Below are 26,487 nucleotides of genomic sequence, written 5' to 3'. Positions count from 1 at the left end.
TACAGAGAGGATAAGACTGACGCACATGTGACAGGTACAGAGAGGAAGAGACTGACACACACACACACACACACACACGTCAGGTACAGAGAGGAAGCGATGGGCTACTCGGCTCAGCAGGAAAAGAGTTAAAAGCAGCGTGTTTCCCTACTAAGGATTTCTCTTTCTTGCTGACACTCATTCTCGGTTTCTCACTCGCGCTCTCTCTCGCTCAGCCTCCAAGAATATCTGTTCCTCTGTCTCACTCACTCTGTCTCACTCTCTGTCTCTCTCCCTGAACCTGTAAGGATCTCTGTTTCTCTGCTCTCACTCGCTTTCCTCTCTAAACCTTCTCCACCCCCCTCTGATCTCTCGCTGTGTGTTGGAGGGGAAATGCTGAGGAATGAGACTCGAGAAGGTGAGAGACAACAGAGTCAGTGATTTCCTCTCTGCTGCACAACAAAGCGTTATTCTGCGAAAGCAGTACAGAAATATTTTTGGAAGAATTACATAAGGGATACATGAAGCCATCAAAAGGAATGCAACCGAAAGCCCAGATGCATGTTTACTCATTTTGTTCTATATAATGCCCATATTGGCATGAAAAACACAGGACTAGAACATGTTCTCCATGTATTGCAGTGTTCAGTAGTCTGTAGCCCAAGGACTGTGTGTACTTATCATGTCAGATTTAAGATGTTTTCTTTTTCATTCATTAAGACAAACAGATTTAAGTGTTGTTTATTGTACTGATACTGAAGTACTTATGGTTTGTTGCACTTATTATTGTCTGAGATAGACCTTATGTATTTTGCACTTCTAGGCATCAGAATTGAGCCCTGTATTTCAACAGTATTCTAGATCATTGGTATAATGGACTCTAACCTACTGTACTGTACTGGTTAGGAATTATTCGATGAGTAAATGGCAAAGCACTTTTGTAAGTCGCTCTGGATAAGAGCATGTGCCAAATGCCGTAAAAGTAAATTTAATTCATGTTGTTTGGACTATAGCTGGTCTCACCATCCTGCTTCAACCAGGTATCTTCAAATTGGCTGTAACTGATAGAACATTTGTTTTGGACTGACAACCATACATCAACATGAGCTATTTTTTCAAGGATGATTTGACCATAATCCTGTTATTCTTTCATTAGAGTAATTACCCTTAATACTCACAAACTGAATCCTGTTATAAACCCCAAGCAAATGGTGTATTTCAGTATATTACACCGGTATGCTTGCGAAAACCACCACTGTTTGGATGTCTAATCCAGGCTCAGTCTGGAGAATCTTGTTGATTTCCCCAGTGCGAACACTCTTATTATCCTGAGCTCCCACATTAACAGCCTTCACACAGTGCACAGTAAATATGTAGCTCTGCTTTCATGCCCAACATCTTGTTCATTATAAGCAGAGCAGAGCTGCACATACATCCTCATGTAAATGGACATCTAAAGTTGAAATGTTATAAACTTTTGTGAAACATTTAAATCTGAGCAACATTCAGATCTGACGAAAGAACTGCAGTAGGCGTGCCTGTTTAGTAGTCCACCCTGCGAAATGAATCTTGGAAGAACTACAATTTTATCTGAGCTTGAAGATGAATATTTAAAGTCTGTTTGGGCCCATCCCTAAAATTCCTAGGTGTCAGTCCCTGTGCCTGAAAAAAAAAAAAAAAAAATCTGGCTAAGTAGTTCTGTATCACATTCTGTGAGAAACAGAATATTAACATATAACAAAATCTATTTTATCTTATTATTTTATCACCAATATTGTTTTTATTGCTAATTTTTATTTTTTATTTTTAAACAAATTTAGTACTTTGTAGATCTGTTTGCATTAGTTGAGTGCTGATTTGCTAAGGTGTGTACAAAAGGTGAAACATGCATGGAAAGGGTTAAAGCAGAAACATTGCCTAAACAGAGAAGGACAGGAGAAAGACCAATACTGATCCCAGACCAGCCTTTGAGAACATTCTGAGTATGTAGATGGAGGCCCTGCCCTGGATCTTCTATCCGCTCAGAGCTTATCTGAAGTCTGTTTATGGAGGAGCCTGAAGCTGTCCATCACTCAACTGCCCCTTATCAGGGTAGCTGAAGTGTAGCAGATGCAGATAACACAGATGCTGTGAGTAACTCTTAACCCTGCTGCAGACCTCCAGGACCCAGGAGAGGACTGCCAGCAAGTGGGACACCTCCTCTGTCACTCCATGCTGGAGGGAACTTTGTGGAGGAGTCAGCCTTTGTGGAGGAGCCAGCTTTTGCACTGGTATGATATTTTGGTGACATTGATTGATGTTGAGGTGGGTTTGTATATTGATATTAAGGCACCACTGAAACCAAGATAGGAGCTTTTAGGTCAATAGATCCCATTTATTTTAGATGATTTTAAATAAAGCACTCAGTGCTTCCTCAGTGATTTCTCAGTATGGCACATGACACAAAAAGTGTGGAGTTGATATTGGGCACAAACATTCTCTAGAGTGCATGATGTTTATTTTAGCTTCAACGGCATAATAAACTGAGCTTTCTGAATGTTTCAAATGATTAACAAAGTGACTTAACATTGAATGATCTGGTCAGATTTGTGAGTCTGGTTACACAAACCAAAAGTAGTGGGTAGAAGTGAATCAGAACTGAAGCATCCAGAATAACTTGTGTCTTTAGGAAAGTTTTGGCTTTTAAAAGTCACGTTTGAAGGACACATGGACTGACTGTCAAGTCATCTGAACAGAGGGAGATAGAGAGAGAGACACACACAGAGAGAGAGAGAGAGAGAGAGAGAGAGAGAGAGAGAGTGACAATGAGAGAACAAATGAACAGAGTGGAGATTAATCATTGCACTTATGAGCCAGAAACATGTGAAAGAGAAGCTACAGTGGTGACAGGCCTGCAGGAAGGAAGAAGAGGTGTTGGGGGGGGCGGAGGGGGGGGGGGGTGTACCTAGAGATAGCGCAAGTAAGGGCGCTAGCTCATCTGTCTGGCACACTGTGTCACACTGTCTCACACTCTCTCACACTGTCTTCTCTAGCACATTGGCTAAGAACAATGGGGATCCTTCACACAATCATAATCTTACACTCATTCCCTCTTACGTAACACGTACACACGTACTTAAGCTTACACTCTTCTCTCCTATAACACACAGTCCTAGTTCTCAACATGGCTTTCACCAACTAAAATATTTCCAGTCAATGCAGGACCTTTCTGCTCAATATAGACTCCACACTTTTGGGCCATGCTTGGTAAGCCACTGTGAGTTACACATTAGCTGAAGTGCACTCTTATATGACTGTGATTTCCTGGTTGTTTGCCTGATCAGTTTTTAAAGCTTGTTGAGAACAGGATGCCCATTTTCCAAAGCTTTTTTTGCCCCCCACCCACAATCCTCAGTTGCATGTGAGCCAGGTGGGAAAAGAAAAGGCTGTCAGCTATCCAACGGGTCACTGAATGAACTCTTTGTCTCCAGACTTCCTGCAGCCTGCAGACACCTGGGAATGTTGGCTGTGATGTATGTGTGGAACGGAACGTTCTGACAGGTACGCTAGACACACCCCTTCTACAGCAGTCCTTCCAATGAGGCCTCACTGCTCAAATAAAAAGGAGGCCTATGATGAGTATTATTGCTGCAGAACATAATTTGCTTAACCCCCCCCCCCCCCCCCCCTCAAAAAACAGGCTGAATATTCAATGTGAGATTTGCAGGAGGAGTGAAAGAGGATTTTGGTGATGTCTGGTTTTTTAGATGCATTTATCTGGCTCGGCCACATATACAACCAGGCCCCTCCACTGAGGTTTGAATTCCAGTGGTATTCCATGCTTTGTGTAACTGGGAATTCCCAAGAACCCTGCCAGGGTTACTGTGAGGCAGGGCTGGGGACACGGTACCTTACTGACTGCATATTACCTTTACGTATTTCTCAAGAGTGATTTCTAATTCCATCGTAATACATTCTTTTATGGTGGGCCGTGTGAGTGTGTGATGGTGACACCAATCCTCACAAAAGCCTCAGATTAGTTTCACGCTCTCGTGATTCTATAGTGGAGGGAAACTAGTTATGTGGAAGCTTTGTTTCACACTAATGCAGCTTGGGAAAACCTGTCTAGGGGATAAGTGTGTGTGTGGGTTGGTGGGTGTGCCACATGTACTAGTATTTGTATTCACTCCTTCACATATTTGTAGGCAAACACTTATATTCTCCTTTGAACCAGCTTCACAAAATCATTGGAGCAAAAAGATCCCTATTAAATGGTAGCGCCACAGACAGAGATTGCCTTTCCAAAATATGGGTGCAATCCACTGAAGTACCAATGCACACAACCATCAGTCTAGGTAAAATGTTTTAACACAGATGGATTATTTTATGGCACACAAAACTGGCCTGTCTAACTATAATTAGTCTAATGTTAACTTGCTATTACCTTTCTGGAGACTTCCTTCCTCTGATAAATAAAAAACACACCTACTGCTTCATCAATGTTTTCATTTGCTCCATGGTATGACACTAAAAATGTCACCTCTGACATAACTGTCCAAAGGCCATTATCCAGCTACAAACTAATACTTTGCATGAGAATTTAGAATACATTTTTGTCAGCCACTTTCTAAGTGAAAAAATATTCAAATGTAAATTGACAAGGGAGATTAGTTTTTGATTGCTCATAGTGGATTCATGTTATTATTTTCAAACAACTTTGCTACATTCTAGGGGATTTTCTGCATCATTGAATTGACCGCAGTAGATGACAACCACTGGGCCCGCTGACACTTTGCTTTGGACTGCTCTTATGATGCTCTGTCAGACCAGAGAGCGACAGCATTAACGTCAAGGTTAAGTGCTTTTGGAAAAAAAAACAAACGTGTTTTATTTTTTAATATGATGAGGCAACAATGACTCTTTTTTTCTAACTGTGGTTAAAGTTAGGGTCATGCATCGACAGTTCCTATTAGAAAGAGGTAGTTTGTGTTTGTGCACACACTGAACTTCCTGACAGCTCATTTTGGGGACGCGTCTGTTTGCTAAACTGCATGTGCACGACATCTATGGAGTGCAGAGTGTTGTCGGTTCCATGGCTGAGGATCTGAGACGGAACAGACCTTCTGAATTCTTTCTCATGCCACCTTTCAGCAGGTCAGACTCAGACTGAATAGCGCGCACGCAAGCATGCACACACACACACACACACACACACACACACACACACACACACGTGCGCGCACGCACACACACACACGCGCGCGCACGCACAAACCCGCACACACGCACACGCATGCACATGCACGTATGCACACACATGCACACACGCGCGCACACACATGCACATGCACGCACGCACACACACGCACACACGCGTACACACATGCACATGCACGCACGCACACACGCGCATGCACGCACACACACATATGCATGCACACACACGTGCACGCACACACATACACACGCATACACACACTCACTGCGCGTCTGAATAGAGATGTGTGCTCTTCATCCTGTATCTCCACCTGACTCTCAACATGCCTTAGAACCACATTTAGGAGCACTGGAAAAACAAAGCGGCGCCTCAACACTGAATGTTTCAAAATGCTAAAGGTTAATGCCTTGTTTCCCTGCAAGCATTAATAGAAAAAGCTCTAAAAGAAAGACTCAACAATAAACAACCATATGTTTAGGCTCTAGAAGACTATGTGAACTACATTCGCAAATGGGGTAAATTGTTGTATGCTTAAAATGAAATTTCTCCAATATTTGATATTATCAAATTATTTGTGAAAAAATCAATATAAATGTAATGTAATTCAAATTTACACAAATTTACCAAACCACTATACATTTATAGCAGATCATGGTATGCCACCAGATGTGCCTTGACTGACTGATCACATCTGAGGAAAGCGGAAAATACATATAAATTGGATTTTTCCATAAACCCTTCCTTTAACAAAGACGACTTTACAAATCTGCACATGTAAAAGTAATTCCCAAATAAATGTTTAGTCCTAGTCCCTGGCTTAAATATATTTCAACTGGTCATTTCAACTTAGCATTTTTGGTCAAATGTTGCTGAAATGTCGCTCTGGATGCCCTGTCGTGCAGCTGGAGGGAAAGCACCAGTGGTTCTGAATTATGCAAGAGGCTTGGTGACTCCGTGGAAACAAGCGTTAACATATCAACGTGCTAATCGTCGCTGCGCCAGCTGGTTCTCTCACAAACCGCTGCCTTGGGTAAATAGCCAGAGGCCTTGATTTAAAAACTCCAAATTATTTTGATATGGCAGAGTCCGGCACAAAAGGTAAACACGGAGCAGGGGCTTCTAACCTACCTCTCACAGCTGTTAAGTAACGTTCAGGAACCAGGTTGCCAAAAGTGTTATAGTTCAAAGGTCAGTGTATACCAGCTGCAGTTTCTGCAAATGTATATCTGAGTTTATTCTTATTGAGAAGCTCCCATGGTATTTACACCAAATAGGCAAACAAGATTAATTGCTCATTAAATCTCATTTAAGGAAATCCCATTTCTGCAGTGTTCGTCAGCGAAGTGAATTTGCTTCAAATAGCAACCATCAAAAACCATAAAAAGGACCATGACTGGTTTGCTGTCATTTTTAAGCTCTTTCAGAATGACCAGAGATGGACCCTGTGACTGTGAACTGTGAACTTGATGCTTGTGTTTATTTGTAGCTTTACGAGTGAATGGCTTGTAAATCGTGTCGACTGTTGCTTCTGGCAAGATGGGCATCAGCTGAGATCCAGCTCTTTGTTCGTACAAGCTTTTCAGTTTGTTACATGGACACTCTTGGCCTTGTTCTGAATCTGAAAAGTGCTCAAATTCACGATATTCTCGATACTCGTTCACAGGCCTGGCGCAGTGCTCTGTACTCAGGATTCCAAAGTGAGAGCCAGATGGGTCATGCTCAACAGATGCTGCTGTTCGTCTCCCTGCTGTTTTTTTAATGAATTTATTTATTTTTATGGCAACACTTTTCCCCTCGTAACGGCTCAGAATTTGTCCGCTCAGAGAGCTCGGCCTCATCCCAGCACCGCTGCCCCGGGAAAACCCGGCTCTGGAAGACCCTCCTATCGGAGTGTCCAGATGGGTCACCTCGTCTGCTGCATGATGGGATATGGGGCAGCAGTGAGAGAGTGCTGATAGGCTGATTTGGCTGGAACCACAGCAGAGCTCTCTGAAAGCCTCCGCTCCACAGCCATGCTCAAAGCCGCGGAATACTCGCAGTTACCCGAGTTCTAAGACTCTGTGCCTGTTGACAAAAGAGTCGCCCAGGGTCGGGAAAACAGCGGCGACAGCCGTGTGTCTGTGTGAGTCCTAAATAGGATGGTGTTTTTAATTAGGCTGTACTTGAACTCCCACTGGAAATATCCAGGAAATGGCATCTTGTTTTTAGCACTCATGCTTTTCAAGCTCCACGAGAGATCTTTTAATTTGTACTTCAAATGTCTGATTCTTGCTGAGGACAAAGAATTTTCTTTTAGAAATGTATGAAATAATAGCATTTTTCTATGCAAAGGCCAAAGAAATATATTGTCCATGTAAAACCCAGCTGTCTTCTTTGAAATGGAAAATATTCCCTTTAGGAGAGAACAACAATCTCAGGAAACTTTCGGATGGCATCGTTTAATGCAAGGTGATCCTCGCAGGAGGAATGCATTACAGTCAATTTACCTCTTCTACTCACTCCCAAAATTGACTCAGTACACAAAATAAGTGCAATCCTGGGTCTGGAAAATGGAATCTCCACACTGGAAAAGCCTCACTGCTCTTCTGTTTATATACATAAGAGTGTAATAGAGGGTCAATCCAGGCCTGCTATCAGAAACTATTTTCTGTAAGATGCTGACCTTAAAGTCAGTGTAGGGGGGTGGGGGGAATAAATAATGAATAAATAAATCTATCTATCCAAAGGCAGAAATAGATCACAGGTTTAAGACAGGATTTAAATGTGAAGCGTAAGCATTCTCCTTATAACAGTGAATTAGTAAAAAAAATCTTTGTTATATACAAATAGTTAACATTGTTAGATGCTGGATGAAAGTAGCTTGTATTGATTTCCTCTAGTGGAGCAACCAGCAATAACAGAAAACACACTGTACTTTTAACAATTTGGAATTGTATTTTGTTTGTCAAGACGCAGCACTGTACTGGGAACATTCTCCTTCCTGCGACTGTCAGATTTGGTTGTAAGTGTTCAACATCTCCATCTGTGACCTACGGATTTGGACAGATCACACTAGATTGGGTCAAAAAACACCCGCAAATAGATCTCAGTCCACTGATGAAGGGATGCTGGACAGATGAAAGGAGAACGGGAGGAAGAGAGAAGGACGCAGGAGTTGTGCATGACACACACATGCTGTCTTCCTCCTCCTTTGTCTGACTTTGATGTGCAAAGGGAGGGTATTTTTTTGTCTGCTGGCTTGATTAATATTCTGAAGAGAGTAGGTACAGATATCATGTGCTTCCAAAAACCCAGGAGAACAGATACATTTCATGAGCTCTCTTCAGAAGCTCTATCTCTCGAATGCAAATACACTCAAAGACAAACGCGTGCAGGTACGCACACCCCCCCTCCCACACACCCACACACACACACACACACACACACACACACACACACCCCTCCACACACATTTACTCTGCACAGTTGCGCTATGTGTCCAGTGCCTACAAAAAGGAAAGTTATGTCTCTGTATACGTAGCTCCCTCTTGGAAAAGGCCGATAAAGGCTGACACCCACATTGCAGTGCCTCACAGTGCAAACGTGTACACAAACCCACTGCTTCCTTCCCCCCCCTCCCCCCCTTCTTTTTAAACATTTTAACACAATTCCCATCCTCTGGCTGCGAGCTGTGTGTGGGCTACATAGCAGTGTCCGTCTGGTGTATAGCTCACTGCAGGGGAGGTCTCAAGCCAGATGTATAATAGCTATTTAAAGGCTTACAGGCAGTCTCCATCATACTGAGAGAGAGAGAGAGAGAGAGAGAGAGAGAGAGAGAGAGAGAGAGAGAGAGAGAGAGAGAGAGAGAGCGAGAGAGAGAGAGAGAGAGAGAGAGAGAGAGAGAGAGAGAGAGAGAGAGAGAGAGAGAGAGAGAGAGAGAGAGAGAGACGAGTGCCCGCTAGCATAAACACTAATGCTCACACATATCATCTCCCAGGCTGACGGATGTAGAATCAGAGCAGGTGAACGTGGAGATGAGACGCGTCTCGGTCTGAATGCACCACCACGACAGGAGATCGTTAATGAACTATAACGAGGGGGAAACCCCGATATCATATTCACATTATTGCTTCCTCATGTTGTAAAGCTGAAGTTGGCAGTGGTTCATTGATCATTAACTTGCGGCCCTACAAACCGTGAATTATGTATGACATAAAATCAGTGACTGATGACATAAGGTGGTTTGCGTAAGATGTCATAGAATGTTTACACTTTTGATTTATACTCTGACATTTTGTTTCACAACTTTTATGTTCCTTAATGTGATCAAAGAAGTGCTATCATCACATTTAACGACTTCTGCACTGTAAAACCGCAATATATTTGCCCGAACATGTTAATGTCAGGATCTCGAGTTTAGATAAGCCTAATAGAAAAGCCTAACCCATATGCTAATCATGTACTGAAAAGAAAAATCACGGAGTTGCTTTTTTTTTCTTTCTTTCAAGTGATGTTTCGATATCTATTTCCGTTTCTATGGGTGACTAAGCTGTGGTGAACCTTTATTAGAACGAATCGGCTCTTCCGTTTCCTAAGCATTTTCTATAAATAGCTAAACCTGAACACAGATGGCTGTTCTTTTAAATCAGATTTGGCCTCGATCACAGGGGGAGACCTCAGGATCTTTTTACTTTTGTTCCTTTGGTTGACATATTTTCCCCAGTGTTTTCTTCTCATTTAAAAAATTATTCAGCTCACTTCCTTGTGCGAGATCCAGGTCTTTCTTCAGGCACTACCGAGATCACAAACCATCTGAGAGCGATACTTCAAATGGAGACGCTCTCCAGAAACCTTTGCCGTTGCGTGGAAGCCGAGCGGGACTGCTAGCAGGCCAGGGGAATGAGCATGAGCAAACAGGAAGGAACAGATCTGAGAGATAATACAACTCCCGTGGTGAACACAAAGGCTGGTGCCCGGGCGGGTCTCGGCCCGGCTCTTTTTGGCAGCTTTTTGACACATTTCTTCCATACTCTTGTCTCTGGTGGGCAGCTGGCCCTGTCCATTCAAGGCAAAGTGCTGTTTTTAAATCGGTGAGGGAACAGTCCCCATAGCCACTCTTTTGGACAGAATGGCTCTGTATTGATCTTTTGGCAAACAAACTGTAAATGTCCATGTCTGTGTTGTTCAGTGATTCCAAGAACAAAATCCACGGTTGTTTTCCCCACCACTATATAAAACACACTTCACATTTACACTTTAAACGTGTTCTTATGAACAGGTCACTGCATTTACCCTTCTGCCATTTCAAGGAGAGCACAATGAAAGTTGTCCTGCATCAGCTGTTGGTCCTTTTAGAGTGATGTGTAGCCACGTCTGTATTTATGCGTAGGCCAATATATGTGAGCTGTGTTCTACTGCTGTGACTGAACCACTGAACTACGAAGGCACAACCGGGCAGTTACAAATGTTTGTGGTTGGTCTGTAAAATGGAGACAGCCGATTTCATGGACCTCCAAACGTCCCGATGCTCCTGACAATGGCACATGCTTGGTGGTTTAAGATGACTCAGTAGGCTTCCTGCGCTTTCGAAGTGGTCTGTTCTGACCTCCCATATGACATGAACTGTAATAAAGGTTTGAGAGACCTGAATTAAATTATGCTGCTGCAAATTAAAATGTTTTTTTTTTAAGTGGTTATGCTTTTACTGCCTCTGAGAGGTTGGGAGCTGGGAAGAAAGAAAGAAAAGAAGAGTGATTCCCTCACCCAGCAGCTGATGTGTGCATCTAAAAATGCACACTAGTTAGAGTTAAGTGTGACATCATCAGCCCTTGTGCTAATCATCGCCCTCTAGTGACCGAGGGAGGGTACATAACTTGGCATAACCATCTGCAATATGGAGCACCTCTCAAGGCCTACAACCCTGCCAAAAAGAGGTGTGTTTCTGTGAGAGGTCCGTTACTCAGCATGTGTCTTCTAGTTGGGTTGCCGTTATTGACAGCCAAGTGCAGGCTGACCTTTCGAATGTGTGCCTCTTGTTGGGGGCGTTTTGTGCTGTGTGTCAATGATAGAGAAGGTTACAGCTTCATCTACTGTGGGTCTGAGAGGCCTGCTTTGTTCTGCAAGTTTCACCTAGCAGGACAGTGCCCATGGAGGAATCAATATAGAGTACGAGAGGGAAGGTGCAGAGAGAAGTCCAGGTCTATGTGAAGTGTTGCATGTCTTAGGCAGGCTTACTCTACTGATTCATTTTTGTGATTTGGTTGCTCGGATAAGAGATGTTTAGTAGGAAAGCTGAGGTGTGTGTGTGTGTGTGTGTGTGTCAAAGTGAACAAGTCACAATTTGTTTTTCAATTAGGGACTTTAAACTGTCATGATATAGTAGGACATCATTTGTACCAGGCTTAGCAGCCACGTTCACACCAAATAAGTGGGCCCTCACCCATGGGCCCTCGTTCCTGCAGCCGTCAGGCTTGCTTTCTCTTCCTCCCCCCTCATTCTCTGCCCTTATCTCACTGTCAGAGAGTGTTCTGGTCCTCAGAGAGCAGCAGAAGCAGCCAAGAGAGACCACCTGCTGTCGGAGAGGAGGGGTGACCGATGGAGAGTCTCATCTCGAGTCAGTCAGGGGTGGACGTGGCAGAGGACAGAGCCCCCAACCCCAATACAGGAGTGCATGTTCGGGAAAAGCCTTATCTTAGTGTGTGTGTGTGTGTGTGTGTGTGTGTGTGTGTGTGTGTGTGTGTGTGTGTGTTTATGTTCATGCCTGTGGCCCTTTGTGTGAATAAACCTGTTAGCAAATGACATTCATCAGCATGAGGCAGACATTGTAGGCAATGCTTTATTCTGTCTTGAAAATCAGGGAGGCTGCAACCTTGGTGGGGATGACTCTCATTCTAATAGTCCATCTTGTCTTCATTGTTGCACCTGTGTCCTATAGCAGCCACCGTGGTCCACAGGTGGGAGTCACAATAGAATCATTTCAGAGCTGGAGGCTCACCATAGTAACCTGCATCTGCCTCAGAGAAAATGGCCAAGTGTTGACTGTAAGAGGTTTTCACCTAGAGAGCAGATTTTAAGCCATGATCTGTGCACGCAGTGTTATTGTCAGAGAGGCAAAACAGCTGCTAGCGAATATATCACAAAAACCATGACAACAAAAGACGGAAAATGCTAAATACAATACGTGTATTCCGAGAGAACGCAGAACTCTGTTTCGACGATATTTATCGAAAGCTTGTAAAGATGAGCATGCGACATGTTTGATTCAGCGCGCATTAACAGAATTATCGCACATTCCGTTTTTATCCATTTTTATTGCAGTTTTTTCCGGACGAACCGATCAGCACGGCTATACAAATGGCAATTCAAAAAGTGAAATCAGAAGTCATTCGTTTTTCTCTGAAATGCGCTGAGTGGGAAATGATCCAGTCTTGCACCCCGCGATCATTAATTACATCTCCGATTGTTTACGCTGTGCCCGGGGGATCACGCGTGCCACCAGAACCCGTGCGCCAAGACACGAGCTCTGAGCGCGAGCTGAGAGAAATGAGAATGGCCATACCAACAGAGTGGACTGCTCGTGCACAGAGTAGCGCGCATCACCTGCGGAGCGCAGACGGGGTTTTCGGGGGTGGGGGGAATACCTTGATAAGAACCGTAGCCTGGAGACTAATTTTATCTCAAGCACTTCAGAAATTGGATCACTGTTTTTTCAGTATTATATGAATTTATTCTCATATACAAAAAAAAAACAACAAAAAACAAACAAACAAAAAACCCGAAAGTTTGACAGCCGTTATCCCTGCCTTCAATTCGCTACTCTGGTTTCTCATTGTTATTTAAAAGAAGGCACTCCGGTCATTCAATAATTGTTATTCTGAATTGACAGTCACACGCTTATACAAATTAAATATAAAGACTTCAGATTTGGGCTCTCGCTATCCAACAAGTGTAGGTATCCAACAAGTTTAGCTCGTCTGTGTTTTCCAGAAGTCTTCCAAAGGAGCATAAAAAAGGTAAAACGGATAATGCTGTGAGGCATTCTAAACAGCGCTCTTTGGCGCTGCGGAACCGGAATAATGCGTCTGCACCCCAGCGTTTTCTTGCCTTCGCCTACACCTACTTCGTCGCAGTGATGAACCGCGTGGTTGTTTTTTCTATGTCATATAAAGTAGGAAATGATATATTACCTCTAATTCGCGCCGATTGGACAAGCTTAATTCGCTACCTTGGTCACCTAACAAGTGCAGACGCAAGACGCAATTGATGACAAACTAACCTCGGACGCTGGTTCGTAGACAATTAGAGGTAAACTTGATATTAGATTGCTATCTCATTCATTTACTTTAAAGTGACCAGCCCCAGCCGTCCGTGCGTGTCTTGCTGGCGTCGAGATAATTGATTTCCAACATTAGGTGTCTTCAAACAGGCTGCGCTATCGTGCGCACCGAGGGAGAACCACGGGAGCTCCTAGCGATATTCGCCCTGTTTTTCTCGGATGAGAGCCCCTTTTCTACGCTTCTGCTTTAGGGTGACCGCAGTTCACCGCTGTACGCGTACACGCACAACTGCTCTGAAAAGTAGAGGAAAGTTGACGTCTGGACTTTAAATCATATATGAAGATCGGGACACGGGTGCCACCGTCTACAAACCGCAGAAATGCCCATGCATCCTGTGACCTCCACGTTGATGTACCGGGGAATCTGTACCATCCCAGACATCCTCTCGTACCGGACACCGGTCAACCTACCTGAAGACGAAGTGGAGGGTGAGTCATGGAGTCTTGGTCTGTGGTTCATACAGCTTTTCCTATATTCAGATAGGCCTATAGTCTGATATGGATATATGCCTGATCACCCATCGAATCATTCCATTAATGATATTGTGGCAGCAAAGAATAGATATTAAGTTGCATTCGTTGCATATCCAGCGAAGTATCTCGGTTTGAATATAGGGCACCTGTTATTGCGTTGGGTAAGCCTCGTCTTTTTCTCATTATGAAAGAACATATGCTGGGTTAAACATTTTGCTGCCAAGAAAGTGCAAAATATGATGCTGGCTTTATAAACTTTCATGCACGCATCGTCTTTGTTACGGCTGGTTATCAGATTGTATATTTAACACACGGGCTTCAGGACCACGGACAGCGCCACACTCACCCTCTTCCGATATTTCCTGCAAAACTTATGCGTTTTATAGACATCGGCTTATATTTCAACCGTGTTTTTTACAAATAGTCTAAATCGACGGTTAATCGTGCAAAATTATTTGACTTCACGCGCTACTATTATATATCACAAAAATAGAGGAAGAAAACGAATAAATCGCATGCTTTCTCATCTTTTTAGTGTCTTTTGAGATGTGCGTTGTCATAGGTTACCATTACCCAGTTTATAGTATATTACTACTCGATTAGGTCTTTGGTTACAGGCTAAAGGGCCAGTCCAGTGTTGTCTAGTTTATGTAACTGATTTCATCTTGTGTGATACTATTTAAAGTAATTTAAACTGGAATAATTGAAATAATCGTAATGTTGATAATTTGTTGGAACCCCAATCAGCCATTGCAGTTCTCTGAGACTCATTCTAACCAAAAACCAATAGGGCCCCAATAACCATCTATAGACCTTTAGAATTCTAATCTAAGCATAAGCCCAAAAGCAACAGCTGTGGTCATCTTTCTAATTTCAATATAAATATCATTGTCCACATATAGAACAGCTCAAATCAATGCCAGTTTTCAACTAAATATTTTTTTTACAGGTTATACCAATAATTCGACCAGTTTCTGACTCAGGCTAATATGTGTTTAAACAAAACTTTTTGATACATGTGATTTCATTCTTGACTGACTTTCTCATTTGCACTAAGCTTAGAAATATCTCATTTGCACTTAGAAACGAGCTTAGAATGAGTTCTAGCATGAGTTCTTGAATGAGCTCTAGAATGGGCACAGTTTAGAGATCCTAGAGTCCTAGAGTAATGTCTATCTAATACTCTCTCTCAAGAGCACCAGTTAAAGGGCTTGCTTAACTGATCAGAACATCCATCCAAGATGCAGCTTGACCTGTGTGTGTGTACTTAAGATTCAATCTGAAAATGACATTTGCCTGTGAATGAGGTGTTAAACAGTCTGTGTGGATATTAATGGGACAACTGTCACGAGCGGTCACTGGTGCACACACCCGCAGCAGCAGGTGCGAGCTGGTGCGCTCGGAGGCAGTGAGGTGACAGGCTATTACAGTGGACCACATGAAGAACGAAGCTGCTCTGCCTAATTCAGATGCCTCTAACACCTGCAACAGGATTCTGCTCCATGCAGATGGAGCCTGTCCACAGATCTGCAAGGCAAATTGTAAACAGAGGGAAGGCCGCACGCACGCACACACACACACACACACACACACACACACACACACACACACACACACACACCTCAAGACCAGATTAGTTTTGTTTGAAATGAAAAGAGGAACAGCAGAGTTAAAATACTCCAACATGGGCTTCATATGTTTTTTTTCTATAAGGACGTGCTGTGTTTTCTAATTTTATTAATGCTGTTTTTGTGCTTTGAGTCACAATGTGAGGCATGTTAAGAAATTATTATTCACCCTGTAATCTATTGAATTATAACTAAGAATTTAATGACATTACATGGGAAGAGCCAGTCTAGAGCCAGACAAAAGAAGAATCTGTAGAGAATTTATAAAACTGAAGCTATTTAATTTATGTTGGTTTTGTGTTAGCTTTAATTTAGCTTTATATTGTCTTCATGTTAGCTTTATGTTAGTGTAATGTTGGTTTTATGTAAGATTTATGTAAGCTTTATGTTGGCTTTATGTTGGCCTTATGTTAGTTAGTTTTATGTAAGCTTTATGTTGGAATTATCTTAGCTTTATGTTGGCCTTATGTTAGCTTTATGTTAGCTTTATGTTGGCTTTATGTTCGCTGTATGTTGGCTTTATGTAAGCGTTATGTTGACTTTATGTTGGCTTTATGTTGGCCTTATGTTAGTTAGTTTTATGTAAGCTTTATGTTGCCATTATCTTAGCTATATATTGGCTTTATGTTGGCTTTATGCTGGCTTTATGTTGGCCTTATGTTAGTTAGTTTTATGTAAGCTTTATGTTGCCATTATCTTAGCTATATATTGGCTTTATGTTGGCTTTATGTTGGCTTTATGCTGGCTGTATGTTGGCTTTATGTAAGCGTTATGTTGACTTTATGTTAGCTTTATGTAAGCTTTATGTTGGCTTTATGTTGACTTTATGTTGGCTTTATGTAAGCTTTATGTAAGCTTTATGTTGGCTTTATGTTGACTTTATGTTGGCTTTATGTAAGCTTTATGTTGGCTTTATGTTGACTTTATGTTGGCTTTATGTAAGCTTTATGTTGGCTTTATGTTGGCTTCGCCCTGGAGTCCCCAAACCTTTTCACCCAGTGTGGGCTGAAAGAACTGAGCTAAAGGATACAAAATAACAAGAAATAATGCTGTGCTAGTGGTAACACCCCCCCAAACACTGGGATGCCATGCAGGCAAAATGAAAAGAGGTTATGGGCCAACTGGGTTTCAAATTTGAATATATATGCTAATCCTCAAATATTTACTTAAATGATTCCAGGACTTTTACACACACACACACACACACACACACACACACACACATATATATATATATATATATATATATATATATATATATATATATATATATATATATATATATATATATATATGTTTTGCGTAGGGCATAGGAATTTTCCCAAATCATGTAATTAAAATTGGGGAAAATCCTGGTTGGAACAGGTTGAAACTAATTCCCATGATGAAGCTGTCAAATGAATAAACATTACTTACAAACATTTCTGGTGGACTTCGCTTTACTCTGACCTGGTGCCCCAGAGTAAAAACTCACAAGATCTTTCACCATTGCATGCTTTGTTTGCACTCCCTTTGTGTAGTCACACCCTTTCAGTACAGTCCGTTTCAGTTATTTGCACTGCGTCATGCCCCGGCAGTAACGCTGTACCCAGGAGCAGGGAATTCCCAGAAGCCGCCTGCACCTCTGATGTGCTCCACGAGGCATCCCAGTGCCACCGCATGGCGAGGATCAGGCTCTGAGCCCATTCTGCCTTTGATTAAACCTCTTGGCAGAGGCAGTGGAGACAGATATAGCCATGATTGAACCTGCTGCAGCATGAGCCTCAGGCCCCTTTCACCCCTTCTGTCTGAGGGCCTGCATATGGAAGACCGTAAGATCCTTGGAATCCAGCAGAGGCTGGAGGGACATGGATGATCACTTCAGTCATTCCCGTCAAACATGGAGAGCCAGTTTCAGTCATGGTTGCACCGAAGGGGGAGCCATTAGGAAACAATATGTATACAGATCATTGTGTTGCAGTACACGGTACAGCTACCGAGAACTTCTGTATATTCAAACAGCAACAACAAAATAAGAACAAGTCATCGTTCCCACCTCATTAAAGATTTTGAGTGTTTCTGATCATACAGCAGCTTTGAGTTTTTAATTGTGTCTTTCTGATGTCTTTCTGATGGATCCTGCAGATCTTAATAAGACAAGTTCAATAAGATATTTAAAAGCACAATGAGATATACTGACTTAATCAGTTGTTCATAAACACAATTAATCTCAAACAAGCTACATTAATAGATTCCACAAATATAAATATCTTGATTGATTGTTTATTCACAGCTAAAGGTAGGGTAGAACTAATATGCGTATTTATGTCAATGACAGAAGTGCTTTTAACACATTTCCATATGAATCCATTTCGGAGGCAAGAACACACTTCGCATGCAGTGCCAGTTAGGCAGCTGTTCCATCTGATGGGTGATTCTAGCAAAAAGTGAACACATAAATACACTATTGTTTGAATAAAATAATTTAGTGTAGTGTTATGTATATTTACATCTATCAATGTAAATATACTTTACTAGAATACATTATGCAGTGTTCTCTACTACACTACAGTCAAAGCCTGATCTGTACCTCAAGTACTTTGTACCTCAAGTATGGCTCAGCTTGAAATACCTTGCTTCAAGTCTTAAAGAAGACAAGCAGCAAGATTGATGGTGGAACAAACTACTGATCCTAGATGGTGGAACAAACTACTGCTTGCTGTCTGGACAGCAGAGTCCATTGCAATCTTCAAATGCAGACTGAAGACCCATCTATTTGTGGAATATTTAAATGACCCTGCTCTTATGTTAACTAAAACTCTAGTACTTATTGTAGGGTACTGTTTATTGTGCTGATGTTGACTGCTCCTATGTTGACTAACTCTAGTACTTATTGTTTATTGCACTGATTGATGTCTGTATTTTGATGTCTGTAGTCTGTATACATTTTTGATGTATGTATTTTGCACTTTTAGGCATCAGCACTGATCCCTGTATTTCAGAAGCATTCTAGTTCAATGGTATCTTGAACTCTAAGATACTGTACTGGCTAGGACTTATTCTATAAGTAAATGACAAAGCACTTTTCTAATTCGCTCTGGATAAGAGCGTCTGCCAAATGCCGTAAATGTAAATAGTCGATCAATAATAGTACCGTTGGACTATTTGAACATACTATACCATACAATGACGCTCCTGTCTCATACATTGTTTTGTGCCTCCTTTATAAAAGATTTAAATATTGAATAGTGTAAATATTGTATAGTATATGAAAAATAATCTGTTGCTAGACCTATGAGATTAACACAGGATTCACAGAACATAGGAATCACAATTCAGTTTAGCCTATATTAACTCTTTTACTGTGAAATCGAATCAGATTCAGCTCTGCGACAGTAACATTAGTTGTTAGGTGTCTAACAATGCTGTTGGTTTTGCTCTGTGACTCTGCGCGCCTCACCAGCGCACGAGCGCAGAGAGTGCGGCGACACAGAAGAACTGGGCAGTCAGAAGCTTCCTGAGTGGCACAGTGGCAAGATGCGTCTCTTGACCTCTGCATGCTATTCTGCAGGCGGCATTTTCATCTGCTGATGTCAAACCCTCTCGTTCAACCCGGGCCCTGACCTTGTAATGACCTTGTAATGGTGACGAGAAGAGATGGTCAGGAGTGGACCACCTGCTCACACCCTGGTCATCCCCACATCTGATCTGTATGCTGGCAGGATTAAAGGATTTGAAAAGTTCTGTTTTGGTTTTATTAAGGATAGCCAGAGGATACAAAACACATTTGTGGGTAGATTTATTTCCTCTTAGACATTTTCAGAATGCTGTGTCAGTAACATATTAAGAGAGGTGTTAAATTAGTCTTGCTCAATCTGTAAGGTGTGTTAGTTTTCATATTAACAGTCTACATAACTCCAGTTTGACAAAAATGTAAATATACTTTACTGGACTACACTATGCAATGTTCTCTAGTACACTACAGTACAGTATGCAATACATTTAAGTTTAGATTTAGAGCATTTGACAGACACTTATTCAGAGAGACTTACTGAAGTGTTTTGTTACTTCATTGGTGGAAAATACTAAATGGCTAGATGCTAGTTGTAATAACAAGGGTATAAGGGCAGGCAGTACTGCTGCAGCTAAGAAGACCAATATGTGGACCAGCATAGTGTCATTGCTACAGTGGGAAGTTTGCATGTTCACTCATGCATCTTTAGCTGCATGATTGGAGACCAATTAAAGCCCAGCAAGTGGAACTCATTATCTGATACACAGCCAAAGTGCGTTTGAGAACAGGCGGATATCTTAGCCATCCCAAGTTAGCTCTCCGCTATTGGCTACAATTGACTTTCATATGAATAGGTCCACCAGTGTAGCTCAACTGCTGTCTGGTGATTTTTAATTCACCTGCCCTGACCCTGAGTTGTTTATCATCTCGTGAGAAACAGTTTTATGCCGGACATGTGTGTCTGATGGATGGAAAGCAGACTGTTATCCAGAATGAAACCAGATAAATGTATCTCAAATTTCAGATAAATGATCCTCAAACCTTTTAATCCCTTGATATCTGTTAAAATATTAATGTTTTGATATGTTTTCACCACACTGACTTGATTAGATTTTACACTTTGTGCACAATGAACTAATATATTGGAATATTCAGATAAAAACAGAGTTTTTATTATTATTTTAGTTTTTTGGATTTAATAAAAAAGCAAAAACTTACAGAATAACATCCTTTGGAAGATCAAATTGCTGTGAGGTTAGGTAGTGAAAAGGAGACACACACACACACACACACACACAAACACACCAGCACAGAGGATGGTTTTCAATTACTGACACCTACACTGATAGGAAAAAAAGACATTTGGGTCTCAGTGAGGGTGCTTTTGATAGATTTCCAGAGGTGCTGGGGCAAATTGTAAGGGGCAAAGTGAACCCTTTCAGTGAGAATGAGGCCAACTCAAGGCAGACCAGTCCTGAAGCTCTACCGCCTGCAGTGTACTTCCAACCCACAGCTCTGACATTCACATGCAACTAAAGGGCATCATCAGCTGGATCAGGTGTGTTAGACGAGGGTGGGAACTAAACTCTGCAGGCACAATACATGTCCAGGACAGGATGGGGGGAGTCCTGGCCTGGGAACACATCTGTGTGTGCCTGTGTGCTCTCTCTCTCTCTCTCTCTCTCTCTCTCTCTCTCTCTCTCTCTCTCTCTCTCTCTCTGTGTGTGTGTGCCTGTGTGCTCACTTGCATACTCTCTCTCTCTCTCTCTCTCTCTCTCTCTGTGTGTGTGTGTGTGTGTGCTTGTGTGCTCATGTGCATCCTCTGTGTGTGTTTGTGTGTGTGTGTGTGGGTGGGGGTTGGGGTGGGGCTGTGTGATGTACGCACATGTAATTTGCTCTTTGACCATGTATCTGTATTCATTCCAAGCTGGGACATGAGAGTGACTCATATCATTAATCAAATATCTTGCTCTACACGGTAAAAACAAGATATGACATTTAAGTGAAGGCCGTGAACTTTAAACTGTCTCCCTGGAGATCAGCTCTGATTTTTGGCATTAGGCTGGGAAATAGTGTTCCAATCTTCCTGAGCCCTTCAGCATAGACCATTTAAAGTGTGCTGGATGAAACTTGCCCAGATACAGACAAGGTGTGCGGCAATCAAGATAAGTGCAGCGTGGACGCATTTGGTGGGATGTGTGTAATAATAAGATTGCATTTACTTGAACAGAAATTGTACTGACTTTTATTTATTTTATCATCACTGTGGGTTGAAACAACAGACCATTCTACTTATAGAGAGAGACAGAGAGGGAGAGAGGGAGAGAGAGAGAAAGTACATGCATATATGGTATAAAATTATAGTTCTATGTCTATATTGTATACAGTCTGCATAATGGCACAGTATGTACTGTGACATGCAAATTGGGATGATGTTGGGAGTAGAGATATCACTGGGAGTTAGGATGTCACTGGGAGTTGGGATATCACCGGGAGTTAGGATGTCACTGGGAGTTGGGATATCACCGGGAGTTAGGATGTCACTGAGAGTAGGGATATCACTGGGAGTTAGGATGCCACTGGGAGTTGGGATATCACCGGGAGTTAGGATGTCACTGGGAGTAGGGATATCACTGGGAGTTAGGATGCCACTGGGAGTTGGGATATCACCGGGAGTTAGGATGCCACTGGGAGTTGGGATATCACCGGGAGTTAGGATGTCACTGGGAGTTGGGATATCACCAGGAGTTAGGATGTCACTGAGAGCTGTGATGTCATTAATGGCTCATGAACTGAACTGATGGAGAGATTTTCCAGGTCGTCTGCTGGGCGAGACACCTTCACCACTATGAGGGCTGACTGAGTGCGCTCAAAAGGCATTGTGGGAAATGGGAGCCGGCGCAGTCCAACATGGATCATTCTCACACTGAGAAAGCCCAACAGAAGCAGCTGCGAGGGAGGTGGTCAGGGCTTGCTAAAAGACATGGGTGCTGGTGCGTTTCATTATGAAGGTACGAATTGGACTGTGAGTGAGCTGCGTATAAAACGCTGAGTCGTGAGATGAAAGTCCCGATAAAGTTCCCTAATGATTTTATTTGTCATCTCGTCCCCCTCCATCTTTATATTTCTCTCTCTCTCTCTCTCTCTCTCTCTCTCTCCCGCTTTCCCTCTTACTACCTTTCACTCTGACAGCTTTGTCTTTCTCTCTCTCGCTCTCTCTCTGCCATTCCCAGCAGTGTGTTTGCAGAAGTTCAGCCCGTCTTTGTGGACGTTTGACAGGTGGCGGCTCTGCACTCGGAGTCGGGCTTCTGTCACCCTATAATTACCAGAACATCTCTTAACAAAGGAGGTCTTGCTTTATTCACTGCTCAGAGAGCCGTCAGCCACGTTAGCTGAGTCAAGCCCTTACACAACACAAACAAAGTCTTATCGGGCTGCAGGAATGTATCACACATGGGAAATGTGTAGAAATTCCGGGTTTCAGGAAACGTCTGTGTGCTGTACAAATGCTCCAGGCTGGGATTTCCTGGAGCACTGTGGTGTTTGCTCATGTTCCAGGTGATGCTTATTCTTGTGTTTTACAACACGCTGAGGTGCTTTTGAAGAAACAGGGTGTCCTCCAGAGTGGTTACCCGTCTTGGGTTGTGAATCAAACAGAGTGGAATCTATTAAAAGAAATTCAGCTGGATGCTTCCTGAGTGATCCTCAGGAGAGGCCACCTCGTCATACGAAGAAATTTCGGAATTGTGCTTCTCTGTGCCTTGGCTCACTGTTGCCTCTTGTTGGGTGATGCAGCACAGTGACCTACATCAGGCAGAGTACCCAGACCCCTCCACACACCTCACACACCCATCACACATCCTCTACACACCCCTCCACAAACCCCTCACACGTCCTCCACACACCCCTCTACAGACGCCACCACAAACCCCTCACACGTCCTCCACACACTCCCACACTCCTCGACAAACCCCTCCACACACCCTCCACACACCCCTCACACACCGTCCACACACTCCCACACTCCTCCACACACCCCTCCACACACCCCGCACACACCCCGCACACCCTTCCCTTGTCCCACAGGTCATGTGCAATTTTACCCTCTCAGAGGCACCAAGAAACATGATAGGAGAATTTCTCTGAAACAGCAGTTGAATACTCCAGAGTCTTGTTAAAATACATTTATGGTGATAGTGAAATCTATTGCTGGTGCTGGGGTAGACCCTCTCATCACACGAGATGGATTAGACCTGCCACAGATGCTTAAAAGTAGTGTAGGGAGCATGCACACACACACACACACACACACACACACACACACACACACACACACACACACACACACACACACACACGAACGAGGGGTTAACTGTATTTTTGAAGCCATTGATTTTTAAGAGCATTACATAAAGAGTACTGAGAGTGTTTGAATCTGCTGGAGATAAAGAGGTGTACCGTGGGTAAGAGAGGGTGCCGACTGTCTGTGCTATTAAATCAGGCCTATTAGAGCTCCTGCAGGAAAGGAGAGTCATTAGAAATGATACAGGATATGAATAATGACGCCATCCGCACCATGGAAATATGATGTGAGCGTGTGCATCGGCACCGTTAAACACCACTTAACGTCCTTGATGATGCGTTTCTTTTTCTTTCTGAATTGACAATTTCAATCAGACGTTTTTTAAAGGAAAAAAGAATAGGCCCTGATTCTGGTTGTAAAGTGATTCTGCTTTGAGGAGCTACAGAGGGTTTGCTTTACATCGTCTCTGAGAGGTAATAGCAAAGTAGCACAATGGGAAAAAATCAACAGCAACCTGTTTTAGTTTAAACATTGTGTGTGTGTGTGTGTGTGTGTGTGTGTCCTTCCACATCCATGCGCGTGTGTTTGCAGGGGTCGAAAAGCACATGGATCCTCTTTAGCCTGCATGGGCACACTTTGTAACCCGGTTGCTTTCATGTCTGTCTCTCTGTGTCATCTCTCTGGGTGCATTGGAGGCTACTGGTACTTTGAAGCTCATCTCCCCACATCAAACAGAGAGGCAGCAGGCATCAGAGTCACCTTAGTCCAGGTGGGGGGCTTCAGTAAGCCCCCAGGGCTTCTGACAGGAGCTAAACCGGGCAAGGGCCAAGCCATCAGCAAACAGAGACATTAGATGTGTCTCCTTAGAGGAGATGTGTCTCATTGAAAGGTCCCTGTGATAACAAATGTAAATCTCTGTGCAGACGACTGATATGATTCACTTTGATATCACTGTGACTAACAAAAGACCATTTTCAAGCCATTTTACTATAACAGCATACTTCTTACAGTTTGTAAAACACCAATAATATAACACATACTAAAACAACCCAATAACAATAGCTTACAGGTGGTTTAAGCTCCAATACTGCCAAGTACCACTGTTGGGCTCCTAAGCAAGGCCCTTAACCCTCAACTTGTACTGTTATAATTGTAAGTCTTTTTGGATAAAAAGCATCAGCTAAATTCTGTAAATATCAATTGGTGTAATGAGAGTAGGGCATGTGTCATTGCAATGGTTGTAAAGGGTACCCAGTAGGGATCCTCTTTGCATACCATCATTGCATTCCAATTGACTGGTGTGAGTGTTGGCATGTCAGGGCGACAGCAGAGGTGATTCAACACTGGTTCTATCTCTGTGTAATGGAGGGGAGGAGAAAAAGAAGAAGAAAATGAACAGACATGACGAGTGTCATTGCTTCGTGGGTTTTCTGTGTATGAAGAGCTCACAGTGAGGATCGGAATACAAACGAGAGACTAATTAGTTTTAGAAGACAGTCCACGGCTCCGCTGTACTCCACGTCTCACTTCATGACGTGTGCGTTTAAAGTCCGTGTTGGTCCTTTGGCCCTTTACGAGATGAGATGTCTAGTTCGTTTCAGCAGCGCTTAGGATGTAATGAATAACTATGGCTTCATATGTTTCAGAGGACTTAGTATATGGAGAAATGTCTTACATACAACAATTATACAAAATTTGCATTTTTGTGTGTCTCTGCATGGGTGTGTGTGTTTGCATGTGCGCACACATGACTGTTATGGTGTGTGAGGATTGTGGAGTCTGCTAAATGTCGTAAATGTAAATGGAGTATAGGAGTGTGGGCATGCCTGTATTCTGTAGCTGTGTGTGTGTGTGTGAGTGTGAGTGAGTGTATGTGTTTGTGTGTGTGTGTGTGTGTGTGTGTGTGCTTGCCTCTGTTTGTGTCTGAAGTTAAGTGAGCTCTCCAAATCAGGGCTTTCCTAACTAAGAGCGATTCAGAAACAAGGAGCCCTGGTGGACATGAGTGTAACACTATAATAAATAGCAGTAGCACATTAGAACATAGGAAAGGGAACAGCAATAAGCCAGTTGGGTCTTTGTCCAAAGATGCAGGCTGTAAATATCAATGGCCTCTGAGAGAGGGGAGGGAGATAGATAGAGAGAGAGAGAGAGAGAGAGAGAGACAAGAAACAAAGAAAAATACCAGTGATTTCTCTCTGTTTACATTCCAAACAGTTTTACCTTTAGAGAACACATATTTCATAGAACATTACCAGTATTACCAGTAACTGAGCCCAAACTAGTGAGTGGTCACAGTTATAGTAGCATGTTATTTGTTTCACGGTCACCTTTCAAAGACATGAAGTGTAGTCACTGGGTCAGTGTTAGCTCAGTGGTTCAGGTACTTGACTTCTTACTGGAAAGTTGCTGGTTCAAGCCCTGCCACTGTTGGGCCCCTGATTAAGGCCCTCAATTGCTCAAGTTGTACTCATTCATAAAAGTTGCTTTGGATAAAAGTGTCAGGTAAATGTAATCACTACCCAGTGAGCCTTTGACACTCAGCACACTGTAAATGGTCCATATGTAACATACATATGCAATGACTCTGATGTCATGCAGTACTTGAAAGTGACTTCACTGCTGAAGATGATCAATGCATAACAGTCAGAGAGTTGAACTAGATATCTGAGTGCAACTTGGATTCTTTTAGATTTTGTATATAGTTTTTTTTTTTCTGTTTTCATTCTGTTTCAGGCTTTTCCTGTTTCATGGCTATGATGGCTTCCACTATTTGCTCATTTGTTGTGACTATGTCAGCCATATATCATATATCATATATTATAGTGCAGCAGCATAGGCATTCTCTAAGTCAAGTGCGACCGATATGGATGGTGATTTGATCCGCGCTCTCAGTATACCTTATATGCAAGTCAATATATTAAGGGCATCTTTAGCTGCCATGCTGTTCATGAATGCCACATATTTCACAATTATGATTTTGACATTATGACTTGACAAGTGGAAAATTGCATATGACTGAATGATGATCTGTAATGAATATAAATGAGATGGCCCAGGCGACCAAAAGCCCCATGGCGCTGGAAGCTTTTAACAAAGCGA

General features: G+C 42.6%; 1 protein-coding gene across 3 annotated transcripts in view; it reads left to right on the top strand.

Annotated features, from left to right (window-relative positions):
* The first annotated feature begins 13,170 nt into the window (after positions 1-13,170).
* LOC113577771 (calcium-binding protein 7) overlaps positions 13,171-26,487 on the top strand; it is a 17,788-nt gene continuing 4,471 nt past the window's right edge. For 2 of the 3 annotated variants that reach the window (XM_027010629.2, XM_027010628.2), the window contains exon 1: positions 13,171-13,919. In XM_027010629.2, the coding sequence (XP_026866430.1) occupies positions 13,811-13,919 (109 nt within the window). In that variant the 5' untranslated portion in view covers positions 13,171-13,810. Of the gene's footprint in view, positions 13,920-22,537; positions 22,644-26,487 lie in introns of those variants that run through there. The other variant, XM_035530103.1, reaches the window with a different exon arrangement.

Source organism: Electrophorus electricus, chromosome 9 (genome assembly GCF_013358815.1).
Source record: "Electrophorus electricus isolate fEleEle1 chromosome 9, fEleEle1.pri, whole genome shotgun sequence".
In the NCBI taxonomy this organism is placed as follows: domain Eukaryota; kingdom Metazoa; phylum Chordata; class Actinopteri; order Gymnotiformes; family Gymnotidae; genus Electrophorus; species Electrophorus electricus.
The sequence above is the reverse complement of the archived record's forward strand: the minus strand, read 5'-3'. Positions and strand labels throughout refer to the sequence as shown.